Genomic DNA, 19,542 nt, shown 5'->3' with positions numbered 1-19,542 from the left:
AGCTCATGAGCTCTTTTAAAAAAAAATAAATCAGAAAGCATTTTTTAAGTGGCTATTATGGCAAGTACAATTTATACTTGGCAGAGGGGCACTTTCAATATACTTTTATTCCAATAATACAACTAAAAATATTTAAGGTTTAGACAGCACCTTTCATCAGCACTTCTCAAACTGCAAAAGCATAGGCTTTCTGCTTCCCTGTGGAAACTACCATGCTAATTAAATCACCTAGGATACTGCTGCAAGGTTCCAGCACATGCTGTCTATGCTGAAGGCTTTGGGCAAAGCCCTGGAACTGATCCTTGCTACAAGAAAAAGGCTTACTCTCCTGTGGCAGAAAGAACTATGCTGATTATTCTTAAGTAGATCCACAACTAAAATATGTATTCTATGGAGGTCCTTCTGATAATGCTGGATAAAGACTTTTATGACTTAAAACGGGTGCACTGCATTAAATATGCAGGTATACTTATCATCACTATCAATGTAATGAAACTGTATTAGCGCAAAACACAGCTGCTGAGAACTCACTGAAATCCTACAAGTAACTCAGGACAAGTTATATTACAAAATATAGCACTGGGATAGCACAATTACTTTGTAAATAAGATCTACCTGCTCGGGCGTTATGGAAAACTAAGAAACTGTACATAACTGAGTAGCCTCTACTTTTTTTAAAAATTATCAAAACTTTATTCTGGATTTTTTCACATTAATTTTGTTAAAATACGTAATTTTTCAGATTGACTGATGAAAAACAAGACTGAGAAAAATCTCTGTATTGGTACACAGCGTATTTGATATCACTATTCACCTCCACTTAGTTACCAAATAGCAGGTATCATGTTTTAACACTGAAGGATGTGTTTTTCCTTCAATGTTTACATATATTAAGATATCTTGTAATAATCTTCACTTTTTAAATTTTTTTTCAACTTTTTGTTTTAAATTCCCTTAGGGCGTTTAGTTTTGAATTAGATTTGAATTTAGAGTTAGATTACTTCCCCCCAATTTCTACCCATCTTCAAGATATGTAAGGTTATAAACATGCTCTGCTGATTTCATTAAAATACTTCTAAATAATAAACAATTCGGTGCTGTAACTTAGACAGTAATAGCCAAAGGAAATATTCTTTAGAAAAGATACTTCGCTTGCCTTACTAATACTGCATCTGAAATATAAGAAAACCTACCTTGCATGTTTTAAAAACTGTGTAAGAAATTTCTGCTATAAGAACAGAAACATGAAGGCAACTTTTTTTTTTTTTTCTTTTTAATACAAACAGGTCGACAACATTTAGGAGCATCTGTTGAATAATTTAAGGCCTCAACTTGCAAAGAACTATTTAGGCTTAACTATGTCTAAGATTAAACCTACTAGAGTTAACAATGACTGTTCTTCAGTATTAAGTCTTTCCATTCTATATATCCTATTAAGAATCTTATGGAAACAAACACTTTTCAAATTCAGAAAGTCATATGCTCTTTAATTTTGTAAAAAAATTGGAATTTTCCTGCAATGAAAACTAGAACAAAAGAATGCATCTCTCAAACATCATCAATTGTTATTTTAAGCGCAGAATGAAGATTTCCTTGAAAATAAAAAGCAGCTCAGTAAAAACAGCAACAATCTTCTGCAGCAGAGTACAGTGCTCAAAATGGAAAATATTTTGGACATACCTATGACTACAGAATATTCTTCAAAAATGCATCTTGTATACAGAGCCCAAGTGAATTTAAAACCCCCTTTTTCTACCTCTATAATTTGCTTTAAACTTGAATAACCTATTTTTGCACATTCTTTATAGAAATGTACGTGTATCTAATATGCCTGGATATAGATACAGGTTTTTTTTATTAACACGAAAGTCTCACAGAATTTCCTCACTATATTAAACAACTTACCTGATGAGCCAAATCCACCAAGTGCAGAGCCGATAGCTGCTCCTAAAGAGCTGCTACTTCCAAAGCCAAGAGATGTGCTTCCTGGTTGGCCAGGACCATGTGAAAAAAGGGAACTGCTCTGGGAGTTACCGGTCAAAGAGTTACTGCCATAAAATGAATTGGATTGTAGGCTACTGTTTGTTTGCTGTTGCTGTTGCTGTGGCTGGGCACCAAGTGGCCGAAATAGACCATTCGTGGCTCCAGTGAGATTGTTTCCTGTTCCTCCAGCTGAAGCAGCTGCAGCTGTAAAACATGTTTTCAATCATGATTACTCTCTCAGACATTTCTGACTGGAAATGGAATATTGAGATCTAAATCACATTTTCTTGAAGCCCCCTTAAACAAGCAGAAATCCACATACTGAAGAACTAAAAAAGACTCTATAGTATTACCCAGTCTTAATTACCCCAAGGAAAAAAACAGACAGTGTATGTTGTAGGCTAATCAAGGCTGTAGAATTGTTAATGTAATTTAGGGAATTTTCAGTGTAAACATGTAAGACATTACTGTTTACTGAACCGTACTTTTACACCCAAGGTTGCAATAGCAGAATTGCAGCTAAGAGTCACTGAAAGACATCTTCAGCTATTTATGTCAGAAGTGAGTTCTCCATAAAGAAGCTTATAGATAAACTTAAAACCTAATTTTCTGAACAGATTAATTCATCTGGTGTTAGCATTTTGGATTTTAATTTAACAAATACAATAAATACATGGTTCAGTAAAGTAGTACCAGACCTCATCACTGATAAAAAGAGAAGAAGAAAACCAGGTACTTTTGATATAACTAATTCTCTTCTGCTGTCCCCTCTAGTTATTTCTTTGTTGCCACACTTTTCAGGAGAAAATACTTTCAAGAGAAAAGCATAGCAAGGCCCCACAGCACTCCATCATCTTCTGCCAGGCTGAAGCAATGAAGTGATGCTGCCCAGAGGACACTACTTAGGAGATTGATGAGAAGTGCGCGTTATATGTGTGGGGAGAGGAAACTGAAAAACGTTCACATCTGACAAGCAACAACATTTGCAGAAACATGCCTGTATATGTATGGGGAGAGGACTGTAAATTTGAATTTAAAAAAAGGAAAACTACATCTCTGAGAAACAGCAGTCTCAGAGAACGGGACGTGACAGAATAAGAAAAAGAGTATGTATGGTATATCCTTCACAACTAGAAAATTTCACGGATGCATACAAAACACATCAACAATATCAAATACTAATCAAGCAACATTACTGTTAAGATTCAGTATAAAAGTGGAAGAAGCCTCCATGCAGGATTAAGTACTCACCTGCTTGTGCTGCTGCAGAGCTGATTATAACAGGAGCTGAGGCCACCAATCTGACTGGTGCTCCAAGGCCAGTCCTTGCTCCAGGGCCTACTACTAAGGCACCAGTCTGATCGTAATAGGCAGTGGGAGCTAGTACTTGATAGCCTACACAACATAGAATACAAGAATTAGTAGTACAGATAGTCTCATATAGTCTGTGTTTCTTCTCACCTTGAAATATTCTGAAAACAAACTACAAGGGGGAAAACAGCATTTCTGCCGTATTACCTTAGAACGTCAACTGGACATCAGAAGAAAAAGCAGTGAATATTGTAAAACAGTGTGACAAAAATCTTATTTAGGAATGCTCTACATAGCTTTTAAAAAAACAGAGTAACAGCTAAATTTAGTAGTCTAAATCTGAATTTTATTTTCAAGGTTAACAAAGGAAGTTTCTAATGCCACAGGGAAAAGGTAGAGGAACAACACAATTGGTCATATTTGGATCGTAACTGAATCAGTTTCTTTCAGTATTTTAAGATAGTCTACATTTCTCTTGTACTCCTTTGTACGTGGAAAAGGTACAGAAATCTGTACAATTGAAGGGCTGAACTAAATGCAGCTTTGGCAATTCCATACATGACTTAGCCACACTTAAAACTGTATCTACAAAAACAGTAGGAAAAGAATGCTAGTAAGTGCAGGAATACCTTGGATCAGTCAATTTTACAGAAAAAAAGACTGTAATCCAAGTTTAAGTTCATTCAGTTGACAGTTAAGAGTTGGAACTAGGAGAGAAAAAGGAAAAAAGCAAGTAGTAGGAAGGAAAACAGGATACAAGCTATGAATGAAGGCAAGAGACAAAAAGGAGCGAACACACCCCCCCCACCCCCCCCTTTATTTAGGACAAGAGCAAGAGAAGAATTAATTTTATAGGTCTGACACTTTATAATCAACTAGAAGAACTGGAATAAGATCCCTTAAAAAAATGGAGGACAAGAGCTAGGATAATCTAAGAAAGGGTGCTGACAAAGATAACACCATGTAATTTTTAGGTTGACTAGTCTTATAAAGCAATAAAACAAGACCCAAGAGAATTTTGATATTCCTCCCATGTTCAAATATATACTAATGCTATTAAGAAAAAAGTCAAGATTGCAAAAATCACACATCTATTTTTGTACATGTAAGAACCAAGACTTTGCATATTCTTTTCAGTCAGTTTCCATGTATGTTCAGAAATAGGTCTGGCAGAGTTCTCTGAAATATATATGGATCTGAACATAAAGACCTGGGCCTCTAATTCCAGGACAGTACTTCCATCACCAGGCTTCCATGTCGTATTTTCTGCTCCTCAATTTCTAAAACAACTGTGTTATCTCTTCTACCTAGATGACTTGCTTCAAAAACAGAGGTATAACCACCACCTGCCTACTGGCCTAGCGGTTATGGTCCTCGGCAGGGAAGCTGGAGACGCAGGTCCAAATTCTAGGTGCCACCCCTCTTCCACCTACAAAATTGTGCTGTACTGCTCTACCACCTTCCCCACTATGAAAGGCTGCTACATTCCCAGGGTATGGAAAGGCGACAGTGGCCGCTGTTTGTTTTACTGTATTTCTGTACAGAATACAGCATAGAATATCAGATTAGTGACACAGCAGGAAAGGTCTTTATAATACCACATACGTTCCTGCATATATTTGCAATATTTAATTACTAGTACCTACATCGTTTCTACTTTTACTGATAGCACATTCAATTTATAATACCATGTTGGTCCCGCCATTTGTTACTGCTGTATCATAAAAACCTGCTTTTTCAGAACTCACAATTAGCTAATGCTTACAGGTATTTACTCTGTCATGTCCACCTACCCTCTTCTAATGTTCAAACCCACAGATAATGCTATAGCTGTATACAAAAAGGACTAATCATATATTTACACCCTTGTGCTCATCTGAAACTAATACACAGCATTTTAAATGACTTTAGGTCCACAACGTAAAGCAGTCTATTTTCCAATACAAAATACTTGGGGAAAAGAAAAACCCAAGAAGGTCACTTACACAGTATTGCATAAATTAAAACTACTGGGATTAACACTAATGCAGTTTAATACATTCATTTTAGATCTTCTAAAGCAATTGACTAGTATGACTGCCGAATTAAATGGAAACAACTTGCACTTGCTCTTTGCATTACAAAATGCCCAGTTTCTCTCGATACTTCCTTACCACTATCTTATCTGTAATGCCACCCACAAACAGGTCATTTAAAATTAGTAATAAGCTAGGTCATTAGCATCAAGATAACATCCACCACAGAAAGTTCAAGCTGTGTACGAGAACTGATGGGTGCATCTATGTTCCTAATCTCTGAAATGAATGCATTCTGACCTAGAATACAAGGCCTCTCCGCTTTCTAATCTACTAAAACAAAGCAACGTAAAACTATTTATGAAATTGCTGAGACCTTGCCAAGTGCATTTCCAGCCTCAAAGGTATAAAATTATTAGCTTTGACATCAAAAATGATTTCAGAGAGACCATCTCAGATTAAATAACTGAACAGCTTCCATAGCAAAACTTAAGTCTTCTGCTTTTCCCTCCTTCAGTGTTCTACAAACTTTGCACAAAGATAAAACTATTTCCCAGCCTTCACTCTTACCAAAGATCAAATGACAACTTCCCAGATCCTCTAATTTCCTTTTCTCTTCCCCTTTCAGTTTTTATTACCTCTCCATCACATCCTCATCTCCCTGCAGCTGTGCAATTCCCCCTCCAAATTAACTATAAAACTCATTCAGTGCATTCACATTCAAGCTTACCATGGTCTTCCACTTCAACCAAAAACCTTAAACATACTCTTTGCTTCCTAATCGATTTCCTAATCGCACCTTTTATTTTAAAATTCAACTCTCTATCTACACTTACTGCCTCCTGATCAGCAGGGAATATAAAAGTAAACAATCTGATTTACCAGTAGTGTGCTTTCTTGAAATGATTTCTAAATGTCTTCAAAAACAGACCGAAAACTTTTTGGATTCTTTTCACACAAACCTTAAATGTTCTTAAAGAACGCACGGAAGTCTGTTCTCTTGGCTCCTGCAGCCCATTCTTAGCATTGTTTTTATCCATCCAGCAATTTCTTTAGTGTCTTTCTGGATACTTCACACTCTGTTCTCACATTTTTGCATGTAATACCACAAAGCTCTGCCCAGATCTCCTACTCCCTTCCCTCTATGCAACTTTCCTTGCTGATGACACCCAAACGTATGTCAAACTTTGTCACTTCTCTCTACTCCATTTAAGTTAACAGATGTGACACTTCTTACTGCCAACTCCATTATCTGCCCCTTTTAACACTACCATCCTGACACCTTTCCCTTTCTCCCCTCAGAAGCATAACCTGCAATTCACTGTAGTCATCTCCCCCTGTGTAGAAAATTTACAGCTTCTCCCTTCTCAACATTCCCAAGATCCAGTTATTTTCCTCCACATATGGATTTGAAGATTTATTCAGCTCTTAGTCTTCCATCTTTCCTTAAGTGCTGCAGTCTTCAGTCTCCCAAGCTTACCAAAACCCGAACCACTGTAACCTTTCATTTGTTCTGACAGGCATGCAATGCCTTATTCCCGCACTTGCCCTCTCGCAAATCAAATTCCTAACTTACTATCTTACCAGTGATTTATACTTTCTATAACTTTGCCAATACTGTAATTCCCTGTATGCCCACCACAACTAAATCTGACTTCTGGTTCATCTGGAAGCAGAGAATGCATGACCCATCGTAATGTCACACTCCAAATTCCTCTGGGTAATAAAAAAATGCAATGCCAATAGAAATTGTTGAGTTTTAATGCTTTATACAAAACCAGCACATTCAGACAAATCAATTTACATGCCCACCTGTATGCTAGATGCACCACTACAGGCAACACTAACAGCTTCTCTTGCATGAATTCAATAAAATTTTAAGTTGCATATGATCTAGCCAATGCAATCAATGAAGCCTCTAGAGGGATTAAGCTGACCTGCCACTAGACATCTCTTTTAGGGTACGCTGAGCAGCTCTGCAGCCTCTGTACAGAAACTGCACTAGGAAGATCTTCACTGAGCACAATGACTCCTTAGACAACTGAGGTCACATGTAGATTCCTGAATTTGGATGACTAAGCCGAGCCCAGCCACTGCCTGTGATGAGGACTGGTTTTATTCGTAGAAAAGAACATACTGATCATATTATGATGAAACTGGGAGCACGCTCTGTCTTGCGTATTTATTCAATCAGAAACTTTTGTTTTTTAAAAAATCCTTGTTACTGAAAGACTTGTTAAATTAGGACTAGAATTTAAAATGTAATTGTACAACTCCAGTGCAAAATGCATTTAATTTTTGATAGTTTTAAAAAAGAACCTGAATTCTTCTGGAAAGAGACTTAAAAATATTACATGAAAAGTAACCTGGATTTCAGACACTCTCTCTTTGCACTTAGGATATGTGCCTGAAGTGCTACTTGAATATACCTCCCTAAATTAATGCAGAAATACCCGAAATATCAAATTTGAAAAATAAAACAATCCTATAGTTGGGATAGCTCATTAATTTTATGCAACATGAAGGCTGTGACACGGAGAAAGCAGCTGAAAATTTAAAAACAGCAGTATGGACAAGCTGAAGAATATACTCTCATCTATTAGCTCACAGTGAAACCAAAGTACAAATATTCTCCCTGTAAAGAATATTCAAACACTTGAAAAACTGTTTGGACCTACACTTTCTTGTTAAACATCTAAGTCCATTGAAATAAGATTTTCACATATTTTCTGCTTGTTTATTACATTATATGTGTTGTTCGTGGTTACTACCTGGGATCCACTTAATCACATTTTGGTATATAGATGTAATTTAGTCATCTTGACCCAATTTTAAAGTATGTGGTTAGAAAGAGGCACACGTGGAGCCATGCCTACTTTATCCTAAATCAGGCAACTAAAATAGAGGCAGATGAATCAAGACTAAAAGTTCCTATTTCTCTTCGCTAGCTAAAAAAGGAGCCTTAAGTATCTAGCTCAAATACAGACATCTAAAAGAGTATCATGATTCCAAACTAAAATGGCTTGTATTCATTTCATCATCCTTCAGCCTTCTCCACCTAAAAAAAGGAATCACCAAGCACTCCCTATGACTCACTATGAAACCATCTTGTGCTGACTGAGAAAATAAATGTCCTTTTTGTTTATATTTTGAGCCCTATTTCCTCTAAGAGCATGGTCAGTAAGGCTGAAAGCCAGTTGCAAACAATTCCTATTATAGAACAGTCTGAAATACAATCACGTGAATAAAGTTTTTCTCTGACCATCCAAGCATGCGGCAGATGGGACAAAGAAGCAACCTACAATGGAAACTGAACAAAAAGGCTCTTGCCCTCACACAAAACCTCTTGGGGCTTGTGGAAGAGGAAAAAAAATCTTCAAGTCCCAGCCCAGTCTTCGCAGGACAGGCTCTTGCATTACTGAGTTTATGTAGTTTACCACACGGTATTACTCCCAATCATCCACTTGGAGAGGGGCCTTTCTGTGGGTTTAAGAACAGCCCTTGAATTATTTATTTATTTCTTTTTGAAAATAACCTCTTTTTACATCTTCCTATAATGGAGTCACAAATTTGGGCTGGGTCAAGGTTTCAAATGTTGATCTGACTCAAGTCAAATCTCACAGCCTTTTTACAAGGCACGGACCACTCCACGGTTTTACAGCTCCATGTCCAAAACAGGAACTAATAAGTAACTATCAACACACACACACATCCCAAAACACAGAAAAAAAGGTATAGCAAAACCTTTGAGGCTTTTGCAAAGATGCTTACAGCATCTTTGATACTCCTGTTTGCAGGCCTTCTCCACCGTTTTGGTGAGGCACCGAGATACCTGACAAGTGCTGTAACAGCACACTTTGTTGACTCCTCATTTTAGGTGAGAGAAAGATGCTAAAAGCTGAAGATACTACTGCACGAAAATAAATAAAAATGGCAGTTATAAAACACAACAGACAAAAGAAATCACAGGAGCCAGTCTGTTCCACAGCTAAACGTGTAAAATATGACTGTGTGAGGTAAAGCGCACAATGCAGTCCCCAAGCATCCAGCAACTAACTGACTTCTATAGGTTGTGAGGCATTTCACAGTAGTGGTGACAGAAGAGAACCCATACAAGTCAAATGCATCTGCAGCTATCATCGACGTTATCTAGCTTAACTATGTAAAATCTTAATCTTCACATTGAAGAACAGCTAAGTATACTTAAATTGTTCTTGCTCAGTAATTGTATCAAACACCTAAATGTGATACTTAAAGCTAACATTATGCATTTATGACATGTGCAGTGAGACTCCAACCAACCATTCCCCAGATAAATCGGAAGCCATGCACACTAAAAGAATCTGAGGCTTCAAGCTTTGGAGTACTTCCACTTCAAGCATGTTGCAGTCTTCAGAGATGATTAAGCGGTATTTTTGTTTTAAATTTCCTAATTATGAATTCAATTTTAGACTGTTCTTTTTATTATATGACACAAGCAAAAAATTACTGCAGAAAGACAAATTAATACTTCCTGTTGCATCAGAGTAACCAGATGCTCATGACCTTTTAGGACAGCATGTAGTTGCTTCATTATGTATGAAATTGTCCTGCAAAAATCTACAATACTCCTTGTGCATACATTCGTAGTAAGGACAGAGAAAATGCTCCAAATAAAAAGTGCTAGAGGAATTTCTTACGGTCTGAGAATCCTGTGCCAGTATTTTAATCCAACTGAACAATATAAAACTATATAAACTCAATTCTAAGCAGCTTAGCATAAATGTAACAGGACTTTGATAGTTAATCTGTTCTTAGATAACACAAGTATTTTAACTTTTAGTGATTCTCTTTAATCCACTGAGAACATACATACCTGGCATGCCTGTAGCAAGACCCTGACCAAAAGCCAAAGCTGGATTTGCTGCTGCAGCTGCTGCAAGTGACTCTGCCTGCTGCCCTTGCTGACCCTGGTTGGGAGTAAGTGGGCGCTGAGTTGCTCCAGTGCGCAGAACCTGGAAGAGACCAGTATGACACCCTTTCCTTAAAAGGTAAGAAAGCAAGCCTGTTATGTGCTAAAAGGTCTAGAACAGTTGCTTTGTCCATTTGATGTCACTTAGCTCTGAATTTCATTTCAGGAATACTCCATGTTATTGGTTTCAAGGGTATACACGTACAAAGAACAAAAGGCATAAACTATTTTGCTGACAAATGTGACAATAAAATACCTGCTCTGCTCTGGACAGCAGAACTCATGTATGTTCCATCAATAGTTATGAGTATAAAGGAAGAAAAAATTGTAAGAGTGGCACATTTATGACCGGCATTATTTATTACTGAACACCTTCCCTGATAAACACACTTGTTTACATTATTTTCAAACAACTGAATTTTTTAAGTCTGAATACTTCAGGGCTTGTAGTAACTTGTCTAATTAATTACCACCAACAGTGCTGTAAAAAATGCATCCACTAATTTTAAGAATTCACTTATTCACAACACTCCCATCATGGTGCAGCACAGGCTTACTATGATGTTCTGACAGTGTACCTCCCGAAATCTGATTGAAAAGCAATCTCAAGTTTTGCCACTACTCTATTCCTCTTGGTTAAAATAACCTTTTTCAGGTCCAAAATAAGAAGGAAACACAATTTACAATATATCCCCATAAAGTATCTTGGATGCGATTGGCAGAAATTGGATATTAATTTTATAGATGAAGCAAGAAACACTGGAGAGATGACACACATTCAGTTTTCAGTGCAGTTCACTGATAACAATAAGCAGTAGGAGGAAAGATCCACATGAATATTAAAACAGTGATGAAGCTACTCTGGAACTTTACAGTAACTCAAATTCCCTTTTCATATTAAGTTTGTAAGAATGGCGTTGAAATTAACCATATTGCTAGCTCATAAAAAACTATTTTTTACATTAATTCAACCACAAGATCTAAGTAAGATTTGAGTTTTTCCTTTGTGGAATAGAAAAAGTTAAAGAAATTAAAATTTCAACAAGTTCTTGTAACAATTGCTTACTCTTGATTTACCGAGGCAAAAATAACATAGCACATGGAGATGTTGTAATACAATTACTCTGTCACATAAAAATACACAAGGCAACAGATTTGCAGCACCTTTATGCCCCTGCTTTTTAAAGTGACAAAAAAAGTGTACCGTTCTTTTCCAGCTAATTAATAAAAATGCAGATTTTTCTTCATCAAGCTTCAAAGACAAAATATCCTCCTAAAATCACTGAAACATCTCTTTTAATCTCCTTATATTAGGTTTCTAGATTAGTTTTTAAGTTTACATTAAATTTTTAACAACAGTACAGGCAGCATTATCTAGACATAAACATAACAACATATTACCCTGGAAAAAAGGAACTGTTTTTAATGGGTTTTATTTAAAAAACCAGGACTTCAAAATAAGCTGTTTAGTATGCAGTAAGGGAATGATAATCAGTAACGTAAGGGAATTGAGAATTTTTAATATTCATTTGTTATTTGATACAACACAACATCTGAATTACGTACAGTTTTCTACACCCTGATCCTTATATACTGAAAATACAAGGTTAAGGAAAGGCTTTAAATGCACATCTTTATGAAGGACATACCGGTTGCTGTCCCTGTTGTGCCTGTGAAGCTGCTTGCTGATTTGCTGTGGTATTTGCTGCTGCAGCTTGCTGCTGAAATAAATTGGCTGGATACACCCCCCATGGAACACCATAATACTGAGGTGGAACCACAGCAGGACCTAAAACCAGAAAACATCATTATTCCATCTATTGCAGCTAGTTAAAACAACTGTTTATATTGTTTGTAGCATCCCTCATTGATCTAAATGTCAAACCAGAAATTAGTATTAAAAAGAAACGAATTCCCCTATTAGCCAAAAGGATACATGAACACAAGTGGGTTCATTTAAAGGATTTACATCAAACCATACCTTCTCCACAAAGAAACAAATACACTTGTGAGAGTCAAGTGACAATAAAAAAACCTTATGAGTAATCAAAGCTTGTATAGCAAAGAACTTTTAAAATCAGTTTCCATGGCTGAAAAAAAAAAATATTTCAGAGCATCACAGAACGAACCAAATCCATCCTCCATAGTGATACACTGAGACTTTGATCATCTACTATGCCTCTTTCCAATATGCTTCCTTTGCTTATAAACACAACTCCTGCCTCTGCCTCCCCTGCCTACTACATCACACTTCAGAGTGGGCACACTTACCTCTTCCAGTCTATTGATAAAGAACCTGCAGAAGAACAATCTCTCTGTATCATTGTATTGTACACATAATGCATTATGTATACATGTATTTAGTTCTTTCTACTGCCTTTCCTGTGAAACCATCAACTGGAGATACCGGGGTTTTTTTCAAAGCGTTATGCTCAGATCTGGGCACTAGCTGGACCTTGAATACTCAATAGTGTTGTTTCACAGCAATATCTATTAACTTTTTAAGATATTTTCCTGGGCTTGGGGTTTATCTGTTGTCTGGGCCTCTTAAAACGCTGGAGACCATCTTTATTCTCATGCCCAATGGGAATGAGAAAACCTGGAATGAGAAAATTAATGTGCCAAGTAAAAACATACAAGGAAAGGCTAGCTGATTCATCTTTTGAAAATATAAACTACTAATGTCAGATGAAACCTTACTAAGGATATATGTTTTTAGAACAGAAAACACCAAATTGTTGTGTATGTAAGTCCAGTGGAAAGAAATAATGAGAATCGATATATAACAGAAACCTAATCCCTTTACATTTTAGTGAAATTTTTCAATACTGCAGTATTCATTTTCCTTCAAGTCCCTCCTTCCTAGAAATACATTTAAAGAGAATAAACAGGACGGATTTCAGGTTTTTTTCTGACTTCATTCAGTAAAATTATCAAGATAGACACTAGAAAGTGTTCAGTTACCTGCTAGGGTAGCTGCTGCAGCTAATCCAGCTGCAGTGTATGGGTCAGTACCTGGAGGAGCAGCACTGATAATGTATGGGTTTGGCACAAAAGCAGCTGGAGCCAAGCCTGCTGAGAATACGCCTGCTACAGTAATAAACAGAGTTTAATTATAGCTAACATACTTAGCAAGCATCATCATAATCAAACCAACCAAATCACAAAGCATATCTGTTAAAATCAGAACTGCTTGTACTTTGGAAGTTTCTAAGAGCAGGTACACCGTTACTGAAATCAACACTTCTATGTCTTCTCACCAGTCCTTTCTTACTAATCCCACAGCCTAACAGCTTTGTTTTGCTGGATCTACAGACTCCAAGGAGATTTATCTCATACATATTTACCTACTCTTATATAGATGGGATTATTCAAAGTGGAATTTACCTTGCCCAACTTTAATTATCTAAAAATTTCACTAGTCTTACAACTAAATCCTTATCAGACAAATTATCTAGTGTCTTAAGTGAATAAGCCAGATAGAATGAATCACCTAGGAGAGATACAGATCTCTCTTCACTGACAGGGGGGGGGGGGGGGGGGGGGGGAAGAATATCTAACCAGGTAGTTTAGATCAGATACCTGGCTTTTAAACAGCCAGGTATGAGATGCTAATCTTATTTCAAGAATCCAAATTTGATATAAGGATTGTAATGGAAGGAGACAACTGAAGAAACTCAAACAAAGCATCACGACTCAAGAGTTTTCCCCTCTCAGTCAGGTTCCTGTACTTTCTCCAACACTGGGGCAGCAACCAGTGCAGCAAGCACAGCGCAAACTATGTTCCTCCTTCCAAACAGGAGGCTTCTTACTAAATTTCTACTAACATGCATATCAGAAGAGGCTGCGTTTCAAAGGGGCAAGATACAACTGACGGTCAGACAGCACTATACTAAGTAGGGGCTCCTCTGCAGTTTAGAAGTCAAAGACGGGCAGAAGACAGGACCTGGAGTCACACAAACATCTCAATCTGCCATGTTCCCAGCTCTAAGACTGCATTAGTCAGCAACTAACACTAAAGAGCTGCCACATAAACCCCAGCTACAGACTGCTGATTCCAGTCTGAACAGGCCTCACAAGCTAGCTAAACAAGCCGGTGAGAAAAAAAAACTGTCACCATATTGCAGGAGAACATGGGACACATCCCTTTGGAGATGCTACTTCGTATTTCCATCTGGCCTTCTGACCCTCAGAACCTTTTTCCCCTCGCAGAAAAGGGAGATGGGTGCACACACCTCAGCAGCCCAGTGGCAGAGAACGGGAAGGGCAGGACCTTTAACTTGCTCTACAGTGTCAGAATTTTAGGAGCTCCCTTTCTTTAATAAGGAACTGCTTCATGTGCGTTCCAGTCTCTCTCACCCTAAACACAGAGCATCCCCAGAGAGACAGACAAAACTGTTGTCACTGAAATACAGCCTCCTTGCCAAGTTGCCAGCTCACTAAGAACTTCATGCATTTAATTCACTGAATTACTTTTAAAGGACAGAAGAAAAACACTTCCTAAAGAACTAATTCCATCACAAATAAAGGTACCCACAAGAATAAAGAGTTACCTGTTTAAAAGGTGCCATAATAAGGAAGAATGAATTAAGCACCACGGAAGTTTGATTTCAAAATCCTACTGTACAAGGGTTTTTAACTGGATTATCAAAAATACTAAACTGCAATAACTGCATTATTTTTTATTTTAGTAAATAAAGCTAGTGTGTTTCTATCACTACTTATAGCAGGAAAGCTTTCTGAATTTTTCTTCCGAAGTTTAACTATTGTGATATACAAGTAAAAATTATTTTTCTTTTTATACAACTGTTCAAAGTAGACAAATTTACACAACAAAACTTTCTCTAAGGACAGGATAGTCTTAGCAGTCATTCTGAGCTGTTTTCAGAAGAACACTAAAATGGGCCAACTGATCAGTATCTATTTGAATCAGAATACTGTGGGTAAGCTGAAAAGATTATACCAAGGCAACACACCCACTTTTGCAAGGAATGCCTGCTGTACTTCACAAAAACCTCACCTATGTGTGGCTGCTGAGCTGCAGCCAGTGCGTATTGCTGCTGCTGGGCTGCAGTTAACTGTTGAACAGTCAGAGCATTAGTCCTCTGGAAAAGCTATTGGAAAAGAAAAAAAAAAGAAAAATATGCATTTCAGTTTTCAGAAGTCAGGGCCATAATATACTTGGATTTACTTACAAAAAGTATTTTAAGCCAAGCTTCTATCCTAGTAAGTTACTAAACTAGAAAATTATGCACCACTATTCTTTTAGATTAAGTATATATTTATTTGCCTTTGACTAAGCCACAGACAAAACTGAATTAAATGCATTATACGCTTAAATGACTACCAAACAGGATCATGCACAACTTAAAGGACCAATCCAGCATGTTTTCAAGTCCAGTACTAACCTGTTGCTGAGAACTGTAGTCAAAAAGTCCTACAGTAGCTCCTGAAGAGTCCATTTGTACCTGATTGCCAGGATAGTCAAACTGTAGAGAATCAAGACCAACTTGTTCCATGGCATCTAGGTTCTGATTTTCCGGATTTGAAAATTCTTCTACCAGAGGCTTGTGGGCTGTAGGATTGGGAAGTGGACCCAATCCTTCTGTGGTGCTGGGATTGGGGCCCAAGCGTTCAGCTACTTCTGTTGGGGAGGCTTGTCGACTTCCAGGGGTACGACTGTTAAGAAGAAATTCAAGATAAGACTCTTCAGCCTTAAATAAATCTGTCCATGGACAGAGTACATCATTTTATTTCAAAAGGATGTCTGAACTCAGAGACTTTACAAAGGGAAGTAACAGACTGATTTTAACAACTTTAACCAGCATGCACTAATGGCTCAAGATAAAGGACACATTTAATTTCAAAACATAATATTATTTATTCTTTAAAAAAAACTTAAAAGACTATACAGCTGTTCAAATCACTGTGAGAAAAATAAACTAATCTTTGAGGCTATTTTGAGTGAAATGGAGTGAACTGTGGTCACCAGTAACTTTTGGGATAGCTCTTTATTGCATTTTGGGAGTGACAGGAATTGTTAGAAAATACATTGAAGAGAAAATTAAAAAAAAAAAAAAAAAAAAAAAAAAGAAGAAAAAGAGCAAATGTCTAAGTGCATCTCACACCAAAGGAGAGCAAGACACCATAAAACTCAAATGGAGAAGACAAACATATGATATAGCAAGTATCTTTCACATCTCAAAAGCAAGCAATATATATTTAATTTTTTTTACCTTAAGAAAAACAGATCAACAACCACCTCATTTAGCATCTGACTAAACCATTTCATTTCCTACACAACTCACTTAAAATTGACTACACTACACTGATGACTGGTATGGGGAAAAAACGTGTTCATAATAGAATCCCACTGTTTCCATCTCAGTTTCCCTAAGAATAAATATAGTCTGTTGTTCCAAAAGAAAATCTTTAGAATGGACCAAAACACAGATGTTTGATTTCTGCTGACAGTAAGACAGAGATACAGAGCTGGAAACTGTTTACTGTGCCAAACACCTGAAGGTTCAGTTTCCAAATACGAAGGGCTGGCAGCAACTGAGATCTAAATAGCTACACTTACACATCTCTAGGTGCACCAGCGTTGAAACTCTCATCAGAGGAGATGAAAATCTAGTTAATACCATTGACAGAGCCTAAACAGCAACTCAACTGACCAGTCATCAGGTGTTTATTTTAGGATAAAAGATGAATTGCTCTCTCATCTCCCACTGGCTGTATTGACTACATTCCCACTGACTACAGGGGAATTTCTGTGCACCTATAAACACATACAGGCAAACATGTGAAGTGAGATGTCAACAGATTCCCAACTCTATATTTGGTTAGATTTAGGGTACTTTGATTTGGAGTGGTACCCGACCGTTGGTGTCAGGGCACATTGTTTAGACTACCAATTTTTACTGGCAAAAATTTAACTCAACTACTAGGAAGGAATTACGAGAGAGAATCTATGATCCCTTAATAGCATTATTGTGTTGGCAGAACTCACTAATTATTTTCTCAAGAAACAACTTCCAGTTAAGTTTGCTTGATTTGTGAAAACTAGGCTCAAATACAAAACACCATCTTGCACGATGAAATGACATTTATTCCAGCAGTACACTGCCAGACCAGTATGGTACACTCTTAATTCTAGGATGGAGACACAGCCTTAATACTACCTGTTCTCCTCCCTCTTCAGGGCTCCAAAGTTGAAATATCTGTTCCTCAGTGAAGCACAAGATTAAAGCAAAGAAATCTGCCAGTACTTAAGTATTTGCTAACACCAACCGCAAAGACTGTATAGCTAGAAAGCAGTCTTTTAGTGAGTTTATTCAACAATACTGTCTGATCTATTACATTGGACAAAATACTTCAAAGGTAACACAGTTACACTAGAGTATTTGTTAATGTAACAACCAGCTTCATGATGATCATCTGTAACATACCGGCTACCTTCTAAGTACCCTAGCTAGCAACCATGTCTTCCTCAATATACAAAGCTTGAGTGTGAGGCCATTCAATATTCCTTATTCTTCCCAAGTGACACATAGCATCAACAAAATGAAGACCAAAAGGAAAAAAGGCAGTTATTTCAGTACATATTTTAGTTTTAAAAAGCTGTAAGTACAATAAAAATACGAGGAGGAGGAAAGGACAAAGTTTCTTTGTTAATACTGAAGTTTACCTAATATAGGTTGCTCCTTACATTGGTGCGTTCTGTTGCTATAGTTAAAGTTGTGTCAATACTTCAATTATAAACCTCTGTTTGGAGGGCTTTATACCACCACTTTATACGGCCCATTTAAATTAGATGGCCTTTTTTGGGGTTTTTTTGAGAGGTTTACTGGCTTTGGATGCTTTTTTGCACTAATTTATATTATTTAAAAGAAATTATTTAAAAATACAAGGTCCTTTGCAACTATTTCAAAATTGAAATAGATACTGGTAAAGAAAAGCAGGACAAAATTCATTCTGCGTTTTCTGTAAATATTATTGAAGGTAACTTTATTGTGTGTATTGCAGCACGCATCCGAAAGGAGCTAATTTGAGCTCTCCAATATGCTTGGTATTATTCTTTTCAATAATACTTCTTGAAAAATAGACTTGAAGAATCCCTCCTTAGCCTCAGGTAGAAAGGGTAGGAATACTTACGTATGGGATTCAAACATGCATTTTAATATACTTGTTCAAATACGAACTAATGAAACCACAACTATTTGGTCACATTCATCACATTAATACAAATTTATGAGCAGCAGTCTATTTTTCTGATCTTGTTAATGCTTCTGTATGACAGTTACAAATGCACCACAGTCATTTAAAAACAAAGATCAGGCCTTTAAAAATACCAAATTTAAAATGCAGTTTAGATTAGGAAAGAACAGTCTGGCTGTGCTGTCATATAGGAGTTCACATTTCAGAAGCTTGAGCCTGGTCCAGTTTTTTCTTCCTCTAAGAAAACAACCAAACCACAACACCATTCTATATTGTGTATAGGTGACATTTAACTGTGAGAATAGGCAAATACATTGTTTCTCCTTAGTCAAATAAATGGCTTCTATAAACAATTTTATGGGGAAATAATTGTTAGGAATTAGAAGGAAAACTAAAATTCTGTAGGACTTATTCTCTACAACAATCAGATGCAAAAGTTAGAATATTATGAAGAAGCAGAGAAAGGAATTTAGTTTGAAATTAAAAGGATTAAAGTTTTCATCCCTCTAATTCACCACATTTTGAAGGTACCCATTTACTTTGAATAATTACTACATTAAGATGAATTTGTCTCATGAGAAGTGACACACACATTAATGACATCCTAAGAAACATGTGGCACAGTGGGAAAGGGAGGACGTGAGGTAGGAAGAATCATTCTGCAGCTGGGTAATGTTTAAAGCTGACACACAAACCAGAACTATAATAATGCCCTTAAGAGACATGCTTGTCTTCTCAAGAAACAGTTAAAAGCTTACTTAAAATCTTTGCAATCGGCATCCATTCCATTTGGCAAACCTCTGCCATTTATTTTAGTAACATCCTCATCATCTCCTTGTTTAAGATCTCTGTTTTTGTCCTCCTCAAATGGAGAAGCCTTGCCTTTCTGATCTCCTTTCTCAGGTCCATCTGTTTCAGCATCTCTAGTGCCCTGAGGAAAAAGAATCTGTTTGATTCTGAATATTGAACAGAACACAATAGGAGCACCACAAGGTGACCTAATTCTACACTACAGTGCACGTAAACAATACAAACAGTTTGTTTTCAATGAAATTGCATTTG

At 36.9% G+C, this 19,542-nt stretch overlaps 1 protein-coding gene across 13 annotated transcripts in view; it reads right to left on the bottom strand.

Moving 5' to 3' along the window:
* PUM2 (pumilio RNA binding family member 2) overlaps nt 1-19,542 on the bottom strand; it is a 73,631-nt gene that overhangs the window by 20,061 nt on the left and 34,028 nt on the right. For 9 of the 13 annotated variants that reach the window (XM_037392804.1, XM_037392805.1, XM_037392816.1 and 6 more), the window contains 8 exons: nt 19,239-19,411; nt 15,669-15,939; nt 15,281-15,374; nt 13,225-13,350; nt 11,910-12,049; nt 10,165-10,303; nt 3,235-3,378; nt 1,906-2,187 (listed from right to left, as the gene is read on the bottom strand). In XM_037392804.1, coding sequence (XP_037248701.1) covers nt 1,906-2,187; nt 3,235-3,378; nt 10,165-10,303; nt 11,910-12,049; nt 13,225-13,350; nt 15,281-15,374; nt 15,669-15,939; nt 19,239-19,411 — 1,369 coding nt within the window. The remainder of the gene's footprint in view (nt 1-1,905; nt 2,188-3,234; nt 3,379-10,164; nt 10,304-11,909; nt 12,050-13,224; nt 13,351-15,280; nt 15,375-15,668; nt 15,940-19,238; nt 19,412-19,542) is intronic. The other 4 variants (XM_037392808.1, XM_037392811.1, XM_037392815.1 and 1 more) reach the window with 2 other exon arrangements.

Source organism: Falco rusticolus, chromosome 6, assembly GCF_015220075.1.
Source record: "Falco rusticolus isolate bFalRus1 chromosome 6, bFalRus1.pri, whole genome shotgun sequence".
NCBI classification, from domain to species: domain Eukaryota; kingdom Metazoa; phylum Chordata; class Aves; order Falconiformes; family Falconidae; genus Falco; species Falco rusticolus.
Note: the sequence above shows the minus strand (reverse complement) of the source record. Positions and strands in the feature narration are given on the sequence as shown.